General features: G+C 34.7%; 1 protein-coding gene across 3 annotated transcripts in view; it reads left to right on the top strand.

Moving 5' to 3' along the window:
• The window catches only part of Tmem117 (transmembrane protein 117), a 442,366-nt gene that overhangs the window by 83,136 nt on the left and 336,543 nt on the right, over window positions 1-22,687 (top strand). For all 3 annotated transcript variants that reach the window (XM_077798672.1, XM_026401424.2, XM_026401425.2), the window contains exon 3: window positions 5,957-6,089. In XM_077798672.1, coding sequence (XP_077654798.1) covers window positions 5,957-6,089 — 133 coding nt within the window. The remainder of the gene's footprint in view (window positions 1-5,956; window positions 6,090-22,687) is intronic.

The following is a 22,687-nucleotide window of genomic DNA, read 5'->3' as shown; positions in this document are numbered from 1 at the left end:
TGTGTATTCTTCAGTAACATATTAGGCAAATTTCACTTGCATTAGGGATCAAGAAGGTGCCAGGGAACTAATTTCATCTGTGTCTCAGAGTGTAGCAGGTGAGACAGGCTTAGCTAATCATTGTTTTTATTTTTTTTTTTAATTAAAATTATTTATTTATTTATTTATTTACTTTAGGTATACATGAAAGTAGAATGTATTTTGACATATTATACATGCATGGAGTATAACTTACCATTCTTGTGATTGTACATGATGTGGAGTTGCACAGTCCAGTATTCATATATGAACAAAGGAAAGTTATGTCACACTCATTCTACTGCCTTTTCCTATTCCTATCCCTACTCACTTCCCTTTATTCCCTCTTGTTTAATCCAATGGACATCAATTTTTCCCTACCTGACCTCTTACTGCGTGTTAGCATTAGCATATCAGAGAGAACATTCGGCCTTTGGTTTTGGGGATTGGTTTATTTCAGTCCCACCAACAATGTATGAGTGGACCTTTTCCTGACATCCTTGCTGATATTTATTGTTACTTGTATTCTTGATAGTTGCCATTCTGACTGGGTGAAATGAAATAAATCTCAGTGTAGTTTTAATTTTCATTTGTCTAATTGCTAGAAATGTTGAACAGTTTTTCATATATCTGTTGAGGGTAAAAGCATTGTCTTATCCTCCCTGGACAAAAATGAAGACACATTCCTTAAGACTGCTTCTGTCTTCTGGGAAACAAAAAGGTGTGAAAATGCATCGGAGGAGAAGGTATATGGCATTAGCTATGATGAGATTCCAACCTAAGGAGCTGAAATTATGAAATGGAGATAAATCAAGCCTTCAGTAATAATACTTGTGTGTTGGATCAAGTCTTGATTGAAGTCATTCCATCCCTTTAGTTAAATAGTTTGCATTATTTTCTGAACATTTATTGTATGCAGAAAACCAATTATGTTTGGTTTAGGGAGCAAAAATGATTTTGAAAAAGGAAGAAAATCTGAGAAGAAAGCAAATAAAGAAGGACTCTTTATAATTTAAACTAGTTTTAGTTTTGCTTTTGTTATTTGCAACAGAGAACATCCTTGCTGGTTTGTGAATGCCTGGTAATGTGTCTTTACATGTTCTGACTTTAACAAAGTAGATATACTCCTTTAAATCACTGCAGTTGCCATTTGTTTCTTGTGTATGTGGATGGCCAAATCATGTAGGAGGTTTGGGAGCAGAAGTCTTAATGGATAATAGTGTTAATTTCAGCTTGGAGTCCTCTGGAGGAAAATATTCCCTCATTTCCCCTTTTATATTTCCTAGTCAGCATCTTATGTGTAGTGCCATACTTTTTTCTCTAAATTAAAATAATCTTGCTCTGGGAAGAAGAGCATGAGGAAATGATTAACATTAAACAGAGACAAGTGGTGGGAGGGAAAGGGAGAGAGAAGGGAAATTGCATGGAAACGGAAGGAAACCCTTAATGTTATACGAAATCACATATAAGAGGTTGTGAGGGGAAAGAGGAGAAAAAAAACAAGGGAGAGAATTGAACAACAACAGATGAGGTAGAGAGGGAAGATGGGAGGGGAGGGGAGGGGGGATAGTAGGGGATAGGAAAGGTAGCAGAATACAACAGTCACTAATATGGCAATATGTAAAAATGTGAATGTGTAACTGATGGGATTCTCCAATTTATATTTGGGGTAAAAATGAGAGTTCATAACTCACTTGAATCAAATTTATGAAAGATGATATGTCATGAGCTTTGTAATGTTTTGAACAACCAATAAAAAAAATAATCTTGCTCTGAGTTTTGCCTTATGAGGTGAGTAGAGGGTACAATATTGGTAAATTTTTTAGATGACTATTTCTATCACTAAAGGTTTATGGAATTCTCCAGAAATATAGGCGTTCTGAACATAAATTCTTCAGTTTGAATTTACCTTTCTACCCCTTCTTCTAATGCTGCTTGGGTGATGGTATTCTATCATCTCTTTGGCTCTATGGCTCTAACATGACTGATCTACTCAGCTCATGTGCTTCTAATGGAGGTAGGTGGCTGCACTATCTGCCCCATTAATTCCCTGAGGAATAAATCATTATGAAAACCTGGATCTCCAAGGCCATGACCCTTGATACTTTGATCTTCACCAGAATTCACCTAATCATCCCTAAATGCTCTGCCATGTTGGAGACCTAAGTTCATGTATTCTTTATGAATCTAGAAGCCTCTGCTCTTTCTGATCCTCTGCATTAACAACCTCCCAAGAATAGGGCCATGATTGAAAAAGAACCATGATTTAAAAAGGTCTGGCAGTGAGGTAGAAATGAAATGTTCCTTTTCATTCTTTTGCTAATGAGAATACAGAAGCAAAATTTTTTTCTGAAGAATTTTCTCTTACACTTGTCTACCTATGTCTTCCACAAAGTATACGAGCACGTCGTATACTTTTAAATATGTTTCTAAATCATCTTGTTAAAGTTTTTTGGTATCTTAGTGGTCCTAAGCCCATTGAATTTCCAGGATAGATTCTTATATTCTAGGCCATTGCAGTTTACTAATATTGTATCTAGCAGTCCCACTCTTACCTCACCTCCAATAGATGCATAGCTTTGTGTAACACCAGATTATTCTGATGACTCTAAACTATATTTACACTCACCTTCACCATATCGAGGTTGATGATCTGCATAATTCAAGATGGATCTTATTTATAACATAAACATATACTTAGATTTATAAATACATATATATGGTCATGTCAAAAATGTATCACTCTTTTTTTTTTGGTCTTGGGGATTGAACCTAGGGGTGCTCAATTAATGAACTATATTCCCTGTTCTTTTAATTTTTTTTATTTTGAGTCAGTGTCTTGCTAAGTTGCTGAGGCTGCCTTCAAACTTGTGATCCTCCTGCCTCAGCCTCCTGAGTCACAGAAATATACCATTCTTAATGATGCTTGTTTCTTCTGTTGACTTATAAGAAATGTTTTTACTCTGTTGTTTCCTGAAATTCCTCTAACGAAAAATGTTACAAAACTGCACACTCTGTGACCTATAGGAAATGTGGCATATGCAATCAGCCCCCCATGTCTGTGGGCTTTATATATTCATGTTCAACCTACCCCAGATTGAAAATATTTGAAAAACATTACATGTGTACTGAACATGGACAGATTAATTAACTATGCAGTATAACAAGCATTTTAGTAGCATTTACATTGTACAAGGTATTATGAATAATCTAGTGATCACTTAAAGTATATTGGAGGAAGTACATGGCTTATACACAAATATCATGCTGTTTATATAAGGGACTTTAACATCCATGGATTTTGGTATTTGTGGAAGTTCTGGAACCAATCCTCTGTGGATACTGAGAGACAACTATAATGTATTATCCAAACCAGTATACTTCAGAAAGGAGGGAGGTCACTATTATTAATCATGCCAGAATTATAGTTATAAATCACTACTGTCCCATGCCAACACCACGAATGGTCACCCCACAGGACAGAGATAGTAAATTTTCACGTGATATTCTAAGATAGCTCCAACGTTTTTGATTGGATTGTATTAAAATATCATTTTTGAGAGCAGTCATCTGATGGCATTCTGTGTGTACGTTTTTAGTATTAGGTGATCTATCATTGAGTTAATTTTAAAGTTGTCCACGAGAAACTTACAATGAAATTTGACTAAAAATATGGGTCAATACCAGTTCTAACCTTAATGTATTGTAGCACTTTTATTGTTTTTTTTTCCAGTGAATTTCAAGCCATGTCAACCTGCCATTTTGTTCTAATGACTCTAATAGCCAAAATTAGTACCAGACAATCAGCTTGCAATGACAGCATAAATGGTACTGTCATGTTTCTCCTTTTTATTAACTTGTATTATTTCAGCCAGTGCAAGTCAACCCACAATGTTTTATTTGCAACTCACTCTTAAAACCACCACCATTATTATTTGACTCTTAAAGTACATCCATTAATAATTTTTTGACACATGAATATGTTAAGAAAGAAATTCACATTTAAATCTTAAATGAACTCTAATTCCCAGTTCTTGTGGCTCTTGGTTATAAATTACTGAATTAAATAAATAGATCTTGGTTTGATGCCAAAAGGACTTGCAACAGATGCATTCCTGAGTGAAGAGAGTTTATGAGTCTAAAACAAGACCATATTTCCTCTACATTTCAAAATAATGGTTGATTCTGAGCCCTCTCCTGATTTGCTCACAGCTCTGACACCTAGGACCTTGTCTGGCATATAAGGTCACACATTAAATATTTGTTTAAGGAATGTGTAAATATTCTTTGTAGTTTGCTTTAAGATATTGTATGTCATATATTTTTACTTCTAAGCAGTCTATGCTTAAAATCTATTAACTGTCATATTCCTGTAAATGTGTTGTGTGGAGGCTTGAAAATATCTGGCTTTCCATTAATTGAATTAATTAATTGGATCAATTAATCAACAAGTTCTATAATCTGATAATTTTCAATACTAGTATTATTTGTTTCAGTAGAGAGTCTTCCACATTTTCCTTTCAGTTATGCAGTCATGTTCTGCTGACTTTCATATTTGCCCTTTGCTTCTCTAGCACAGGTCAAGAAACCAGGTAATGAAACCCAATCTGCCTTTTTACTTTTTTGTTCCATCTAAGAATTTAAGTAGGATAGTGTTTCTGTTAGCCTGGTTTCCAAATGACATTAACATGCTATTTTAATGAAAGTGAGATCCAAGGGAAAGTTCAGTAATTAAATCTTCAAAGATTATTTTTTCCTATTATATTTTTCCTATGGCTATATGAGAGCTAGATTGGTCATTTCCAGATGGAAGCATGCATGGGTGCGCATGCACGTGTGCGTGCACACAGGCGAGCGCGCACACACACACACATAATTTCATAACTTTTAAAAAGGTAATATTTTCTCTAGTGAGAAATTTTATTATAAGACTTCAGACCTACCCAATTTTAATTATAATTTCTACATCTATATAATCTATCCTATCATTATTCATACATGCTTTGTCAAGAATGGAGATAAGTATAACAGAGAAAATTTGTCTTGGGAGGGACCAGGGTGATCTGTGTTCAATTTTTTATTATTCTCACTTAAAAAAAAATCTAACCTTTGGGGATGCTAGTGCCCTCATTTTTCTCCTTTATCATAAATCAAAAAATCTGTTTGGACTAATTGTGATATTGGTAATTTTTACTTCAGTGTTCATTTAAAAATATTTTTTCTTAAGGTATTTGAACTTAAACATTCTAGGTTTGGTATTTGTCTTTGTGAATGGGATTTTAGGGATATGAGTGGAAATCATATTTTGCTGAGATCCACACCAGCCTCCATAACACATCCATGACTTCGTCCCCCTTGAGCTTGCTCGTGTGACTGCTCTTGAGTATGAATTATTTTAAAGTCATCTGTGACTTATTACAAAGATTTTATTTCTTTTTCAGGTCTTCATGTACTTTAAACAATTGTATTTTTTTTATAAATGAGGTTGTGCTTCATTTTATCATCTGACCAACATTAAGAATGGATCTAATGAAGCAAAAGGAAATGATATGGAATTTAGATAACTCCTTTATCACTTGCCTTAAGTAGTTTCAGTATGAACCAAAGACACATTCATGAAATAAAAAATAGCAAGTAGTGTGTGTTAATTCATTTTGTTTTCATGCCACAATAATGAACAGGTCTCTGGATACTAAATTCTCATATTAGGATAATTTTTCTCCAGTATCATGTGTGATATCATGATTATCTTAGACTTTATTCATGATCATTTAGTTAGAAAAGAATAAAAAAAGATATTATATATTAGTTTCACCCATAAAACTGTCCTATGGCAAAGACTTCATAATTTAGTGAGAACATAACGATTTAATAAAATAGAGATGTGTGTATTTTGATTTACAATGTCTGTTGATTTCTGATACTATTTATATTTCAGGTCAGTTGCTGCGGTTAAAAATGTTTCGAGAGGATCATGGATCTTGGATGACGATGTTCTTCAGCACAATTCTCTTTCTCTTCATCTTTTCTCACATATACAACACGATTCTTCTGATGGATGGCAACATGGGGTAGGTTATCTTTCCCCTTTCTACTGTGGTGAGTGTTAAGTTTGAAATTCAGAAGAATTCAATCAGAATTTTTTGGTTTGTAGTAACTTGAATCTCCTTTACAAATAGCCTACCCTGAAGAGGGATAATTGTGTTTTCCCTAAGACGTGCAGATTTTTTTTCCCCAATAAACATAGTATTTTAAAATACTTAGATTTGTTCCTTATATTTTCAGACTTTTCTGTGGGGTAATTTGAGGGCAGGTACTAGTTTTATTATAGTGACAGAATATGAGAAATAGTAAACTTAGTGACTTGCTTATATTCACCTCATTAGTACAGCAAGGATGCAAGGAGGATCTTCATGTTTTCATTTCTAACACTCTGCAGTGCCTGGCTAAATAAGGTACTTGACATTTGTGGCTTTTAATTAATTAATTAATTAAATATTCATTCTTTAGTTATAGTTGAACACAATACCTTTATTTTATTTATTTATTTTTATGTGGTGTCGAGGATTGAACCCAGGGCCTTACATGTGCTAGGCGAGCGCTCTACCACTGAACTACAACCCCAGCCCTTATTTATTTATTTTTATTTTTAATTTTATTTATTTTTTACTCTTTTGACAGTTCAATAGAGAGACCTTTGTTATAAATGGGTTATTTCAAAAGTAGGTTACCTTGAATTAAATACTTATCAAAATCATTATAGCATGAACATGTGCTGATAAGTAAGTAGATTGCAGTTTTCTCAAATTTTTTTCCAGTTCTTTCATTATATAATGAGGCACAAGGATTGGTCCTTTGGCATAATTTCCTCTTGGTTTGCCCTCAGTAAATTTTAAGGGCAGCATACAAGGAGATTGGTTTAGTCTACAGCATTAAGAAATTAGCTCAGTGTTAATAATAAATCACTTTAAATATTTGTTATTCATTGAGATAGTTACTAAAGAAGGTCTTGATCTACCCTTCCCAACAGATTGGAAAGCCAGATAATATCCTTTTCTTCTAAATATTAGTCTAGGCAAGATTATTGCCAGTTCTATAGTAAGCAGTTTTTTGATGTTATGTATAGATTTTAGCATCATGTTCAATGCTGAAATGAAAGATAATTTAAAATTCTGTTTTTTCTCCACCTTTAAAGGGAAAATCAGATATTTTACAAGTTTTATACTTTAGTCCTTGGTAAGAAGTGATAAATTCAAGAATTCAATTTTAGATCAAATATTCAGAGCGCATAAAGTTATTAAAATGCTTTGTAATTGTTTCTTGTAGTTAGAATTGATGCTATTAATATTGAATCTATTTTTAAGTGATGCAGTTACAGACTCTAACCTAGGGCTGCTTAGAATGTGTATTATTTCTAGTAACAGAAATAATAATAATGTAATATATAAAATATATTCTTTGCTCAGAAGTTACCTTTTCATCTATTTGTATTTTTATATGGAGCTAGTGAGGAATATGTTAACCAGAAATGCTTACTCTGAAGAAAGTAGAAGTTAAATCAAATGTGGTAATAAATAATACCTTGCACACTGCAAAGCATGCAGTAGCTAATAATAAAAATAATCTTAATGACAGCAAACAATTACTGAGCACTTCTTAATGAGACATGAATCATCTCAAATCTCACACTGACCCTATGCAATAGATATCATCTCCATTTTACAGATTAAGAAACTGAGGACTAGAGAGGTTTTGCCACTTTCCTAAGTTTACATTCTAATTAAATATTCATTTTAAGCAGCAGTAGAGAAAGAGTTGAAAAAGTAAGTGGTGAATATGAGTAACACAACCTTTTGAAAAGCTAGCACAGATCTGACTGAGGGCTGGTTTTGCTACTCATTTGCCACGTGTGTACTAGTCTTTCTTTGAATTTCAATCACATAAGCTGAGGTTGACAGTTGAAAGGAGTTGTAAGAACATGCAGGAAATAAGATAATAGTTTAGAATTTATGTGTACTATCTTAATGAAAATTGTAAGTGGTTCTCTTTTATTCTCAGACTAAATACATTATCACATGTTTCTATGTAACTGTTGAATCCTTTAATAACACACCTCATTTTTTTTTCTTGAAAAGGATGTTTTGCTGAGAAGATTTACAGGTATCATTTTAAAAAAATTCCAAAGCAAGGAACAAATTATTTAGTTCTATAGATTGAAAAAAAATCACTGTTTATAAAAGATGTTTACCCACTTTCATGATACACATCATTTGAACTAGTGAACACTTCAAAGTAGGAATGTAAATCTGAAGAAAATTCAGTTCTAAGAGCAAATAGATAAACTGTACTTTGGGGTTTCTTCAGGGGAAACTGTTATTTGAGGCATTTCTTCATCCTATGTGGGGCAGAAAATGATGGCATCTGAGTGTGGAACGGACACTAAACACACAGACATCTCAGCTGACTGGTTTATATCAGATGATTGCCAGTGCTAGAGGAATTCAGGATTCTTATTTACTGAATTTTATTTGCATGGAGGATTTCGGTCTGTCTTTGATTATGAATTTCTCTAGGAATACTGGCCTAGCACAGTTCCCAAAAGTGTTTTAGAGAATTTTCAGTGAAGGCTAGACTTGAGTTCATATATTTTAGGACTCCTTTCCAAACAACAAGACTTCAGGAATAGTATGAGCCGTGAGTGGCTGTACTGCTTCAGAGAGGGAGAAGAAAGAAATTTTCCCAGACTGGTCCACTTTTTAAAATTGTTTATTTTCTTTTTTCCAGTTTTAGAACTGGGTGTAAATATGGGCTAAGTTGGAGTCCCATGATGTTTTGCCACAGAGAACAGAATCACGAGGGTTATCTAGAACAGAACCTAGCCACAACTGACTTGATAAGGGTCAAGTTGCCTGGCTTCTGTTTTTTCATTGCGGGGAATTCCCTGTGGTAGGCACTGACTCTTATGGCTTTAGACACCTTAGGGGAGCTGAATAGAGAGGCTGTCAAACAGAGAGGAAAAGAGATAAGGTAACTGAAGGGGCTAAAAGGGACCAAGACTCAGATTGTCCATATGTCCTGGCACTGTGGAGAAATGACCGCACTTTCCTTTGATTCTGTTTCCTCCACTCCACACCTCACAGCTCCAAAACAATGCTTTAAAAAATCTCCTTTTGTTCTTTAAGTCACCTTTACTAAATAAAATAGTGAGGTGGTAGGTGAGGGTTGTGCTGCAGAGAAAGTGCTGGCCCTGGGCAGTTTTGTTTCTAACCCTTTTAAGAGCAATTTTTTTTTTTTTCCTCACAAGGTGGCAGACTAAAGTAACCTGAGGCTTCTACTGCACAATCCTTAGAACTGCTGGAAAATATAATGCAGCTGGATAGGCTCTTAATATGCAGAGCTGAGATTAGGTAAAGGTAAGGAAAAACTAAGGTCAGAAAAGCGGAAGGACATAAAAACCTGTCCAGCAAATCTGTGGGCTGATGGTCAGTGTCAGTGACTTCTGGAATTGAGGTTTTACCCTCCTGCAGGGACCAGAAACAAGGATTTAGACTTATATGAAGTGAGACATTTAAGCAAGTCTTCATATTAGACAGTTCTGCAAAGGGTTGTGGAGGAAGAGCAGGCTGGAAACAGAAGCATGAGCACAGACAGGTGCTGGGGAAGCCTGTCTGACGCCACACTGGGCTCCAGGGAGGAGAATTTCCCCAGGGAACTCATCTGGACACAGTTTTTTGGCTTTAATGTACAGGATCTTTGAATGTCAATGTTAGGATCTTCGAACACCTACCTACTGCCAAACATTCCTTACATTGTCTTTTCCCAGTTTCAGATTCTTACCTCCCTCTGGAGCCCCCACCGCCATAGTTTGGAGAGTTTCTGTTTTATCCTGCAGACCAATTTCATTCCCCTTTTGCCTCAACTTCTGTTCGCCTTTGATTTTTTTGGGGCCATTTTCATAACCCAAATCATGTAAAGGAATTTTTCAGTCCAAAGAACCAGTATGCTGAGATGATTGCTGCCTTCTCAGGATACAAAGGGGCTGCTGCAGCTGCCGGAGTGTCTTGGTCTTGGGTTTACAGTATAATTGTTTGTTTTGCTTTCCTTCTACTGTTTGGCTATCTCTTGGGAGAGAAAAGGGAAGATATTGAAGAAAAAGGGGCAAAGTGATCATTCAAAGAGTTATATAAAAAAAAGTTATATAAAAACCACAGTTGAACTTCTGTAGTGACAATACAATATATTGCATTATTTACAGGACCAAAAGCCCCCAGAAAAATGACATTAATAGGGAAGACACAGGAAACCATTTTCTTCCACGGTTCTATGATTTTATTAAAAAATGGTTCCAAATGAATTTTCTTGAGGCCCTCTGTGTTCAACTAGGCAACTTACAGGCATTCCATTTAGACATTCTTTATTTAGTAGGAATGAGAAGGGATGTGCTCCAAAGTCCAGGTCAAGGTCTTTACTGACTAGAAACTGAGCAGGTCACTTAGGGCTAGGAAATATTTTTGGTTTTTGGATACTTCAAACACTTTGAAGTTGTCCTTCTGAAGAAATTATCAGTAATCTAATTTTTATAGCACCAATAGCATAAAGATTTAATTCAAGAAAGGCTTGGTTGGTCTTTTCAAATATCCTCATCCCCCAAAGGATAATGCATATCTCAGGTCAAGCAAAGAAATGGTGTGGGGAGGTAAAGCTAACACCCCAAGGCTGCCATTCAAAAGACTATTCCGAAAAGAGCCACTTGATGGCAGCAAAAGGCACGTTTTCAGCACTGATCAGCTCATGAATGAGTAACAGGTTTTCTGGTAAAAGAAGGGAATCTTCCTTTTCAGTTCTAAACCTTGGCGTTAAAGTATTTGTCTTGTTGTTCATGAACCTTTTGCAGAAACCCACAGTGAACTCTATAATAAGCACTGATTATTTTGTGAAGTCCCTGGCTCCTTCTCATGTTCTGACATAGGCTTAACACATTCCTACAAATATATCTGCATGTTTATAGACTTATTCTAGTATTACAAAACTGGCAAGAATTATATTTATTACTGAGGAATTTAGACATTTTATTCATCGATAAAAATTCCTCTGTGAACTGGAATAAGTTTTCAAATGGTACATACATAGTATTTAGGGGCAGGATATGACGATGCTGAAAAAAAATTCCTTTTCAGAGAATTTTTACAAATATTAATTAACATATCAATAGGTGTAAGTATTTCAGAGAGAACTTGAAAATGGGACAAATCGATATAAGCAATTTTGAAAATGTGTTCATATTCATATTTTAGACGTCAACAGTGAACATGTGAAGTAGGTGGTGGGTATGATAAAAATGGGATAGATTGAGTCTCTTTTCTGTCTCCTTTCTGATGAAGTTTAATAAGAAACCCTGTGGGAATTCACATAGTGGTGAGCACCCCTAGGAGGTGTGGGCTAGCAAAGGACAAGTGAGCTAGGGCAGGTGGCAGAGGAGAACGCTTGAATGGATACTTTTCTGAGATCTAAAATGCATGTTTTCTCTGTACAGAGGGACAGCCCAAACAAGCAAGGATGAATAAGAAAAATAAATAAGCGAAAGACTAGCAGAGACTTAAAGGACTGGATGAAACTGCTCAAGATCTAGCGCTTTTAGAGTCCCTGCACACGGCTGACCTAAGCTTTGTCCCCTGAGATGCTCACATTTACATGATGTGTCCCACATCATGACAGAAAAGACTCTGACTTATAGCTTTGGTGTCTGTTGCCAGAGGTGTAGGTTTCAGCGAAGTATTATTCCCAAGACTGAATTACCCGTTCATGGGATAAATTCAGGGTGAACTTTCACTTTGAGCAGTATTTTATTTTTTGACCGGGTTTACTATTTTCACAATCTTCATTAATGTTTTCAAATTCCTTACTTGAACTTTTTTTTCTCTTTTTCTTCTTGCCATTAAAAAACATTTTTAATGGATGCATAGTAATTGTACACATTTTTGGATACAGTGTGATAATTTAGTACATCTTGTCACCACTGATCTAGAAGTGGCAGGCAGGTACACCTGTTTACTAAGAACCATTACTTTTACTTGCTGCTCTTCAAGTAGAAAATTGCTTATTTTGTTACCAACGTTTACACCGATAGATTCTTCTAAGAAAGGAATGTTTCTGTTTGTTTCTTTGTTTTTAAAGGTGTTATATTTATTTGGCGGCAGGGCAATGGTAAGAAAATACTTAAATGGTCTTGAATGACTTTAAACTACCAACTTTTGTATGACCCAAACTGACAACACTGAAATACAAAGCTAGTGACATGAATTGTGGTAAATTAAAAAAAAAAAAAGACACATTCTTTCCAAAGGTATATAATGAGGCACTTTGTTAGGATGGATAGCCGGTGGAGAACTGGGGCAGGGTTCTGAAGCTGAGTGGGAAGGGCGCTTGGCTGTAAGTTTTAATGAGGCCTTGAAGTACTCAAGTCAAGGCTGAAAAGCTTGATTGGGCTGCTAAAACAAGGCTGAATGCAAATTCTGCTGGAGTGGTGCTTTAAATAATTTGTTGGCTTCACTCTTAATTAGGCTAAACATTGACTTGCTTGTATAATTAATTCACCATAATAGCACCATTAATTAGTAAGGCTGGGAGTAAGGGGCAAAACTGGTTGCTGGGAATGGGTTGGTGAGAAGAACAACTTCTGAAAGGAACTTATGGGTCTGTTCAAGAGGCTTGACCTGCTGGGTCATAGGAGAGAGGGAGGAGGGGAAGGGAGGGGCGAGGAAGAGAAGGAAAATGGGACTTAATTAGCTAGAGAATTCAAGAGTAGGTTACGTACTTTAAATGCTCTTGGTTTTGCAGTACTTTGTTTTAATAGCACAAAGGCAAAATAGTGCAGCATATCTGAATTATTATATGTTCAGTTAGTGTTGTCTGAATTGATGAAGTTTTAAAACATTATTTAAAAACATAATCAATGCTATATCCTTGTTACTCTGTGAGAGAACATTATTATCTGCCCACAGTCAACATTGATTTGACAAACTTAAGAAGTGTTCTGTGGTCATTGTTCACAGTTGTTTCCTCCAACTTTCTCATTAAATATTTTATCAGCTTGTCACAAGAGACAACTAGGAAATAGCACACCTTGATGTTAGTCTCATCTTAGTCACCTACTGGAAAAATTAATGGCAGAATAGTGTGATAGTTTCCTCATTTTTCAGAAATGGGTTGTTACAGCATCATCACTAGAATCACTACTCACAACATCATAATCACCAATATTAATCTGGAGGAAATGCTTGCTTCTGAAGTGCAGAAGCAAACTAAATCCAAGTTCACTGAAAATCTCAGTTGCCTTTAGCTTTATTTGGTATGAAAGGCAAAGTGGTGTAGTAGAAACAGCATGGTCTTTTGTCCTAACATCCTTAACTATATGAGCTTGGGTTAACTTCCCATTCTGAACCTTAGTTTCCTCAAGTGCAAAATGGGATATTAGTACTTATCTTAGGGTTGTTGTACCAACCAAGAAGATCATGTGTGCCAGTCACTTAGTATGATGCTCACGTGATAATGAACACCCAATAAATGTTAGTTGCTATTATAATAAAATAAAATATATGCTTTAGTTTCTCAAATGCAATATATATTCTCAATAAATATTAGCTGCTATAGTAACAACAACAAGTATTTTGCCAATATAATGAAATAATCTTTTATGTGTGGGTGTGAGGACTGGGGATCAAATCTGGGGCCTTGTGCAAGCTAGGTAAATGTTATACCACTGAGCTACATCCTCAGCCCCAAGATGGTAAAATTTATGACAAAACAATTATTATATTACTATATGCAATTTTAGTAATTATTACTACTTTCATACAAAATGCCCAAATGAACAATTGACACTAGTAGGTTTTAATATGAATTTCCTGAGCCATAATACATATATATATATATATATATATAAAATCATAAATACACTTCACTTAAAACATGAAATTAGTCCATGGAATTCATGGCTTCTGACTCAAATGCTGTTGGAACTCATTTCTATGAATGTTTATAAGCTGTTGTTTATTATATTTTCCACCAATGAGAAAAAATACAGAAATCTAATATAACACTTCATTAGAATTCAGAAGAGAAAATTGTGTATCTGTTATGTTACTAAATGGCTATTTGGTAATATTGGTGTTTTTGAAAATAGAGGGAAACTCTGATGGGATTATGGATGATATGCTAACTGCTTGCATAGCAGGCTGTGCATGTGCATGCATGTGTGCATCTCATCTAGAGTACATATAATAATGAATACCTTTAAGTTCCATTTCAATTACAACTTCCTGGTGATGAAAAAAAACGAGGAAATGATTATTTCCTAGACATGGAAAATTGATGTATATTTCTAGCTCAAGTCTCATGGCTTACCAAAAGTTATATAGTCAAATTTAACAAATGAATGAGAGACAGCCTAGCACCATCTGAGGAAACAACATTTCTGTGACAGGTTATTCTATTTGTACTATATTAACCCCATGGTCATTTTTGAGGGATTGTTGAAGAACAGAAACAGAGTTCTATTAATAAAATATTTCAGTATGCAAATATCTTCCTGCTAAGGAAACATCAATTGCAGCACAATTGTATGTACTATTTATGCTGTTGGGTTAGGGATGTCTACAGTCTCTTTTATCCTTCTCATCAGATCAGAAGCAAATTGGTTTCATCGTGCGGTGGACTGAGGTGAGCAGCCTGGACTTTTAAGGACCGAATTATGTTGGAAATGTTTAAATTCTGTCTGCTTCAGTCTCCTTTAGGCTACCACCAGGTACCCTGTACATAACATTGCTGCATAAGTTGGTGACAAAAGAAATAGAATTAAATGTGAACAGAATAAATTTGTAATATCGAAATTCTTTAGAAATTTAACATGATAAGGCCTGATTTAATCAACCTATTAATGAATACACTTACCTAATTTAAAAAGTCACCACTTTATGTCCTTTAAAATAAAAAGTCACTAAAATAAAAGAAATATGAAGAAATAAAAGAATGTATTAGATTTTGGATGTATATTTTACAGCCTACATAGTTTCATTCTTGCTCCCTCAAACACATGTTTTAAAAAATTAGAAGGGTTCCCAGGCATGTTGCTATACACAAGTTATTAAATATCCTGGGGGTGACAGGAAAGAATATATACATCACATATAACATACTTAAAACAATTAATAGATTTGATTGCTTCTAGATTGTATGTATTATCTATACATATATTCTATTTTTAGTATATTATAAACCTCTATTATATAATAATATATAATATTTAATATACTATTATGTATGTGCACATATGCATATATATGTAATATCCATTGTTAGCTTTTAGGTAAGCAGAGTTAATATTGTCAAAATGGCCATATTACCAAGCATGACATTCAGATCCAATGTGATCCTCATCAAAATACCAATGAAATTCTTCATGGAGCTACAAAAAACAATACTAAAATTCATATGGAAGAATGAAAGATCCAAAATAGCCAAAGCAATTATGAGCAACACAATATCTTATCTCAAATTATATTACAGTACGATGGTTATAAAAACATCATATTATTGGCATAAAAACAGACACAAAAACCAATGCAATAGAAGATACAGAGTCATGTTCACATAGATGCAGCCAACTGATCTTTGACAAAGGTGGCAAAAACATGCATTGGAGAAAACACAGTATTTTAGCCATATGTGTAAGAATGAAACTAGATACTTATGTCTTATTCTGCACAAAAATTAGATCAAAGTGGATCAATAATGACCTAGAAATTAGACCAGAAACACTCAAACTGCTAGAAGGAAACAGAGGGTCAACACTCCAACATCTTGGCATAGGCACCAACTTCCTTAATAAGATTCCTATAACATTTTAATTTTTTAAAATTTTTTTAGTTGTAGTTGGACACAATACCTTTATTTTATTTTGTTTATTTTTATGTGGTGCGGAAGATTGAACCCAGAGCCTCGAACGTGCTAGGTGAGTGTTCTACAGCTGAGCCACAACCCCAACCCCTAATATGTTACTTTTATTAGAGAATTTGATATGCAAATTTAAATCTAAGTATAAAAATAAATCACTGGTGATAAAATAGTTGAGAATAGTTAAGCTCACAGAGATGTATTCTGAACCTTATAGAGTCATCTTAATTGAATATGTGGGTATACACAAAACTGTGTAGTGAACAGGATTTCATAGGATAGGTCTTAATGGAGCAACAAATGTGATATGTTTGTTGGGATCATATCAAGTTAATTTAGGGGTCAGCAGAAAGAAGAGCAATGAACCAGGAAATTCCAACTTCTTAAATAATTTAAGTGTCTCGGGGAAGGTGGCTTTGATTATCATTTCACAATATCATCTGAAGGAGAGTCAGTTTAGGATAAGTTTATGAAAGTTCAATTACCTAAGCTAGTAAAGAAGCTTTATTTCTGCATCCATTTGGTGAATTGCTTCCAGAGAATTTGCTTATTAATTTTACACTTCAAACTTTGAGAATATTCTTAAAATTAACAATAGTCATTTCTCCATGTTTTTTTATTTTAAATGTATTTATTTGTTCTAATTTGTTACACATGAAAGCATAATGCATTTCAATTCATAGTACACATGTAGAGCACAATGTTTCACATCTCTGATTGTACACAAAGTATTTTCACACATTCATTTCTTCATACATGTACTTAGAGTAATGATGTCCACCTCATTCCACCATTTTTCCTACCCCCATACCCCCTCCCTTCCCATCCCTCCCCTTTGCCCTATCTAAATTTCCTCCATTCCTCCCATGTTGTCCTCCCACCTGTATTATGGATCAGCATCCACATATCAGAAAACATTCGGCATTTGGTTTTGGGAGATTGGCTTACTTCACTTAGCATGATATTCTCCAACTCCATCCATCTACCTGCAAATGCCATGATTTTATTCTCTTTTAATGCTGAGTAGTATTCCATTGTGTATGTATACCACAGTTTCTTTATCCATTCATTGATGGAAGGGCATCTAGGTTGGTTGCACAATTTAGCTATTGTGAATTTAGCTGCTATAAACATTGATGTGGCTGTCACTATAGTATGCTGCTTTTAAGTCCTTTGGGTATAAACCGTGGAGTGGGATAGCTGGGTCAAATGGTAGTTCCATTCCAAGTTTTCCAAGGAATCTTCATACTGATTTCAATATTGGTTGCACCAATTTGTAATCCCACCAGTAATGTATTAAGAATACAACAACAATAAGTGATAATGAGCAGTGTCATCTCACTTTGACTGGAATGAGATGAAATCTTAGAGTAGTTTTGATCTGCATTTCTCTAATTGCTAGAGATGTTGAACATTTTTTCATATATTTGTTGATTGATTGTATATCATCTTCTGAGAGGTATCTGTTCAGTTCCTTGGTGCATTTAGTGATTGGGTTATTTGTTTTTTGGTGTTTTTTGAGTTCTTTATTATATCCTAGAGTTTAGTGCTCTATCTGATGTGTGTGTGGTAAAAGTTTGCTCCCATTCTGTAGGCTCTTTCTTCACCCCACTGATTGTTTCTTTTGCTGAAACAATTTTCAGTTTGAATCCGTCCCATTTATTGGTCCTTGATTTTATTTCTTGTGCTATAAGAGTCTTGTTAAGGAAGTTGGGACCTAATCTGACTTGATAAAATTTGGGCCTACTTTTTCTTCTATTAGGTGCAGGGTCTCTGGTCTATTTCTAGGCCCTTGATACACTTTGTTCATTAAGAGATAGGGACTTAATTTCATTTTGCTCTATATGGATTTCCAGTTTTCCCAGCACCAGTTATTGAAGAAGCTATCTTTTCTCCAATATATATATATATATTTTTGGCACTCCAATATATATATTTGTCTAGTATGAGATAACTATATATATGTTGATTTACCTCTGTGTCTTCTATTCTTCACCATTGGTCTAACAGTCTATTTTTGTGCCAATACCATGCTGTTTTTGTTATGATTGCTCTGTAGTATAGTTTAAGGTCTGGTATAGTGATGCCACCTGCTTTATTCTTCTTGATAAGGATTGCTTTTGCTATTCTGGGTCTCTTATTTTTCCAGATAAATTTCATGATTGCCTTTTCTATTTCTATGAGGAATGTCATTGGGATTTTGATGGGAATTACATTAAATCTGTATAGTGCTGTTGGTAGTATGGTAATTTTGACAATATTAATTCTGCCTATCCAAGAACAAGGGATATCTTTTCATCTTCTAAAGGTTTCTTTAATTCTTTCTTTAGTGTTCTGCAGTTTTAATTGTAGAGGTCTATCACCTCTTTTGTTAAGTTGATTTCCAAGTATTTTATTTATGTATTTATTTATTTGGTGCTATTGTAAATGGGCTAGTTTTTCTCATTTCCCTTTCTGAGGATTTGTCACTGATATACAGAAATGCCTTTGATTTTTGGGTGTTGATTTTATATCCTGCTACTTTGCTGAATTCATTTACTGGTTCTAGAAATTTTCTGGTGGAACTTTTTTGGGTGTTATAGGTAAAGAATCACGTCATCGGCAAATAGTGAAGTTTGATTTCTTCTTTTCCTATTTGTATCCCTTTAATTTATTTTATCTGTCTAATTGCTCTGGTTAGAGTTTCAAGAACTATGTTAAATAGAAATGTTGAAGGAGGGCATCCCTGTCTTGTTCCAGTTTTTAGAGGGAATGCTTCCACATTTTCTCCATTTAGAATGATATTGGCCTTGGGCTTAGCATGGATAGCTTTTAAAATGTTGAGGCATGTTCCTATTATTCGTAGTTTTTCTATTGTTTTGAACATGAAGTGGTACTCTATTTTTTCAGATGCCTTTTTTTTTTCAGTCTATTGAGGTGATCATATCATTCTTATCTTTAAATATATTGATGTGATGAATTACATTTATTGATTTCCAACCTTGCATCCCTGGGAAGAACTCCACTTGATTGTGGTGCAGTAACTTTTAAATGTGTTTTTGTATTTGATTTGTCAGAATTTTATTGAGAATTTTTGCATCTGTGTTCATTAGAGTTATTGGTTTGAAGTTTTCTTTCTTTGGTGTGTCTTTGTCTGGTTTTGGATTCAGGCTGATATTGACATCATAGAATGAATTTGGAAGTGTTCCCTCTTTTTCTATTTCATGGAATAATTTGAGGAGTATTGGTATTAGTTCTTCTTTGAATGTCTTGTACAACTATGCTATGTATCCATCTGGTCCTGGGATTTTCTTGCTTAGTAGGCTTCTGATGTTGTCTTATACTTCAATGCTTGAAATTGATCTGTGTAATTTGTTTATATCATCATGATTCAGTTTGAGAAAATCATATGACTCTAGAAATTTGTCAATGCCTTCCATGTTTTCTATTTTATTGGATTACAAATTTTCTTTTTAAAGAGAGAGTGAGAGAGGAGAGAGAGAATTTTTAATATTTATTTTTTAGTTCTCGGCGGACACAACATCTTTGTTGGTATGTGGTGCTGAGGATCGAACCCGGGTCGCACGCATGCCAGGCGAGCGCGCTACCGCTTGAGCCACATCCCTTGCCCCATGGATTACAAATTTTCAAAAATAATTTCTAATTATCTTCTGTATTTCTGTGGTGTCTGTTGTTATATTTCCTTTGTCATCATGGATGTTAGTAATTTGAGTTTTCTGTCTCCTTCTCTTCATTGGCATGGCTAAGGGTTTAATCAATTTTTATTTAATTTTTCAAATAATCAACTTTTTGTTTTGTCAATTTTTTCAATTGTTGCTTTTGTTTCAATTTCATTGATTTCAGCTTTGATTTTAATTATTTCCTGTCTTCTACTGCTTTTGGTGTTGATTTGTCCTTCTTTTTCTAAGGCTTTGAGATGTAATGTTAGGTCATTTATTTGTTGGCTTTTTCTTCTTTTTAAGGAATGAACTCCATGCAATGAACCTTCCTTTAGTACTGCCTTCATAGTGTCCCAGATTTTTATTTCATAATCAAATCAGTATTCTAATTTATCACTAATAAGTTTTTTTAAATAATTTTTTAGTTGTCAATGGATCTTTATTTTTTTATTTCCTTATATGTGGTGCTGAGGATCGAACCCAGTGCCTCACACATTCCAGGCAAGTGTGCTACCACTGAGCCACAGCCCCAGCCCACTAATAATTTTTTAATCTCCTCTTTGATGTCTTCTACAACCCATTGTTAACTCAATAGCACATTATTTAGTCTCCATGTGTTGGAGTAGCTTCTATTTTTAATTGTAAATTTTGATTTAATTTTTAATTTGATTTAATTTTTAATTTTAATTTTGTTTATAATTATTCCATTATGATCTGATGAATTCAGAGTAGTATATCTACTTTTTTGTTTTTGCTTTATAATATATGGTCTATTTTAGAGAAGGATCCATGTGAGGCTGAGAAGAAAGTGTATTCCCTCATTGATGGATGAAATATTCTATATGTGTCGGTTAAGTCTAAGTTATTGATTGTATTATTGGGTTCTATAGTTTCTTTGTTTAGCTTTTGTTTAAAAATTCTACCCAGTGGTGAAAGAGGTGTGTTAAAGTCACCCAGAATTATTGTGTGGTGGCCTATTTGACTCTTGAACTTGAGAAGAGTTTGTTTCATGAACATAGATGCTCTATTGTTTGGGTCATATATATTTATAATTGTTAAGTCTTGTTGATGTATGGTTCCCTTAATCAGTATGAAATGTCCTTCTTTATCCCTTTTGATTAATTTTGGCTTGAAGTTGACTTTATTTGCTATGAGGATGAAAACCCTTGCTTGTTTCCACAGTCCATGTGAGTGGTATGTTTTTTTCCCCAACCTTTCACCTTCAGTCTGTGGATGCCTTTTCTTTTGAGTTTCTTGGAGGTAGCATATTGTTGAGTCTTTTTTTAAAAATCCAATCTGCCAGTCTATGTCTTTTGATTGATGAGTTTAGGCCATTAACATTCAGGGTTATTATTGAGACATGATTTGTATTCCTGGCCATTTTTTGTTTAGTTTTGGTATTTAACTTGAATTGGTTTCTCCTTTGATTGGTTTTTCCTTTAGTGTAATATCTCCCTTTGCTGATTTTCATTGTTGTTTTTAATTTCCTCCTTGGAATATTTTGTTCAAGATGTTCTGCAGTGCAGGCTTTCTAGTTGTAAATTCTTTTAACTTTTGTTTATTATGGAAGATTTTTATTTCATCATCAAATCTAAAGCTTAATTTTGCTGGATATGAAATTCTTGGTTGGCATCCATTTTCTTTCAGAGCTTGATATATGTTGTTCCAGGATCTTCTAGCTTTCAAGGTTTGGGTTGTAAAATCTGCAGATAACCTAATTGGATTCCCCCCATATGAAATCTGATTCCTTTCTCTTGTGGCTTTTATTTTATTTCATTTTATTTTTTATTTTTTTTATTGGTTGTTCACAACATTACAAAGCTCTTGACATATTATATTTCATACATTAGATTGAAGTGGGTTATGAACTCCCAATTTTACCCCAAATGCAGATTGCAGAATCACGTCGGTTACACATCCTCAATTTTACATAATACCCAATTAGTAATTGTAGTATTCTGCTACCTTCCCTATCCCCTACTATCCCCCCTCCCCTCCCCTCCCATCTTCTCTCTCTACCCCATCTACTGTAATTCATTTCTCTCCTTGTTTATTTTCCCATTCCCCTCACAAACTCTTATATGTAATTTTGTATAGCAATGAGGGTCTCCCTTCATTTCCATGCAATTTCCCTTTTTCTCTCCCTTTCCCTCCCATCTCATGTCTCTGTTTAATGTTAATCTTTTCTTCCTGCTCTTCCTCCCTGCTCTGTTCATAGTTGCTCTCATTATATCAAAGAAGACATTTGGTATTTGTTTTTTAGGGATTGACTAGCTTCACTAAGCATAATCTGCTCTAGTGCCATCCATTTCCCTGCAAATTCTATGATTTTGTCATTTTTTATTGCTGCATAGTACTCCATTGTGTATAGATGCCACATTTTTTTATCCATTCATCTATTGAAGGGCATCTGGGTTGGTTCCACAGTCTTGCTATTGTGAATTGTGCTGCTATGAACATCGATGTGGCAGCATCCCTGTAGCATGCTCTTTTAAGGTCTTCAGGGAATAGTCCGAGAAGGGCAATAGCAGGGTCAAATGGTGGTTCCATTCCCAGCTTTCCCAGGAATCTCCAAACTGCTTTCCAAATTGGCCGCACCAATTTGCAGTCCCACCAGCAATGTTCTCTTGTGGCTTTTAAAATTCTCTTCTCTGTATGTTTCTTAGAAACAAGTTTTCAGAAAAATATAGAGCTGTTGACACTCTTTATTTCTCTGGCCTTAGCCTCAGTGATTTAAAATAAATAAATAAAAAGTGTATTTTGAGGATTTTACTTTAGGCATCTATCACCAGTCACAGTTTAAGGATAGATCTCTCTGAAGTCAAATAAGAATGTATCCAGAGCTGGATCTGAAAGTAGGGAATGAACATACTTGGTAATAGCCAGATAATGAAGGGTTATCAAAAACCAGGTAAGAATCCAGTACTAAGAGATCCAAGTCAAGGTTGTCGTAACATCGTAAACTCACGGATCACTTAGCAGTTTTGGAGAACTGGATGAACTCTCTTGTCCTTCTCCCAACCTCCTGTTTTAGATACCATTATATGAAAAAGTTTATG

Source organism: Urocitellus parryii, chromosome 5 (genome assembly GCF_045843805.1).
Source record: "Urocitellus parryii isolate mUroPar1 chromosome 5, mUroPar1.hap1, whole genome shotgun sequence".
NCBI lineage: Eukaryota > Metazoa > Chordata > Mammalia > Rodentia > Sciuridae > Urocitellus > Urocitellus parryii.
This window is presented reverse-complemented; position numbering and strand designations above follow the sequence as displayed.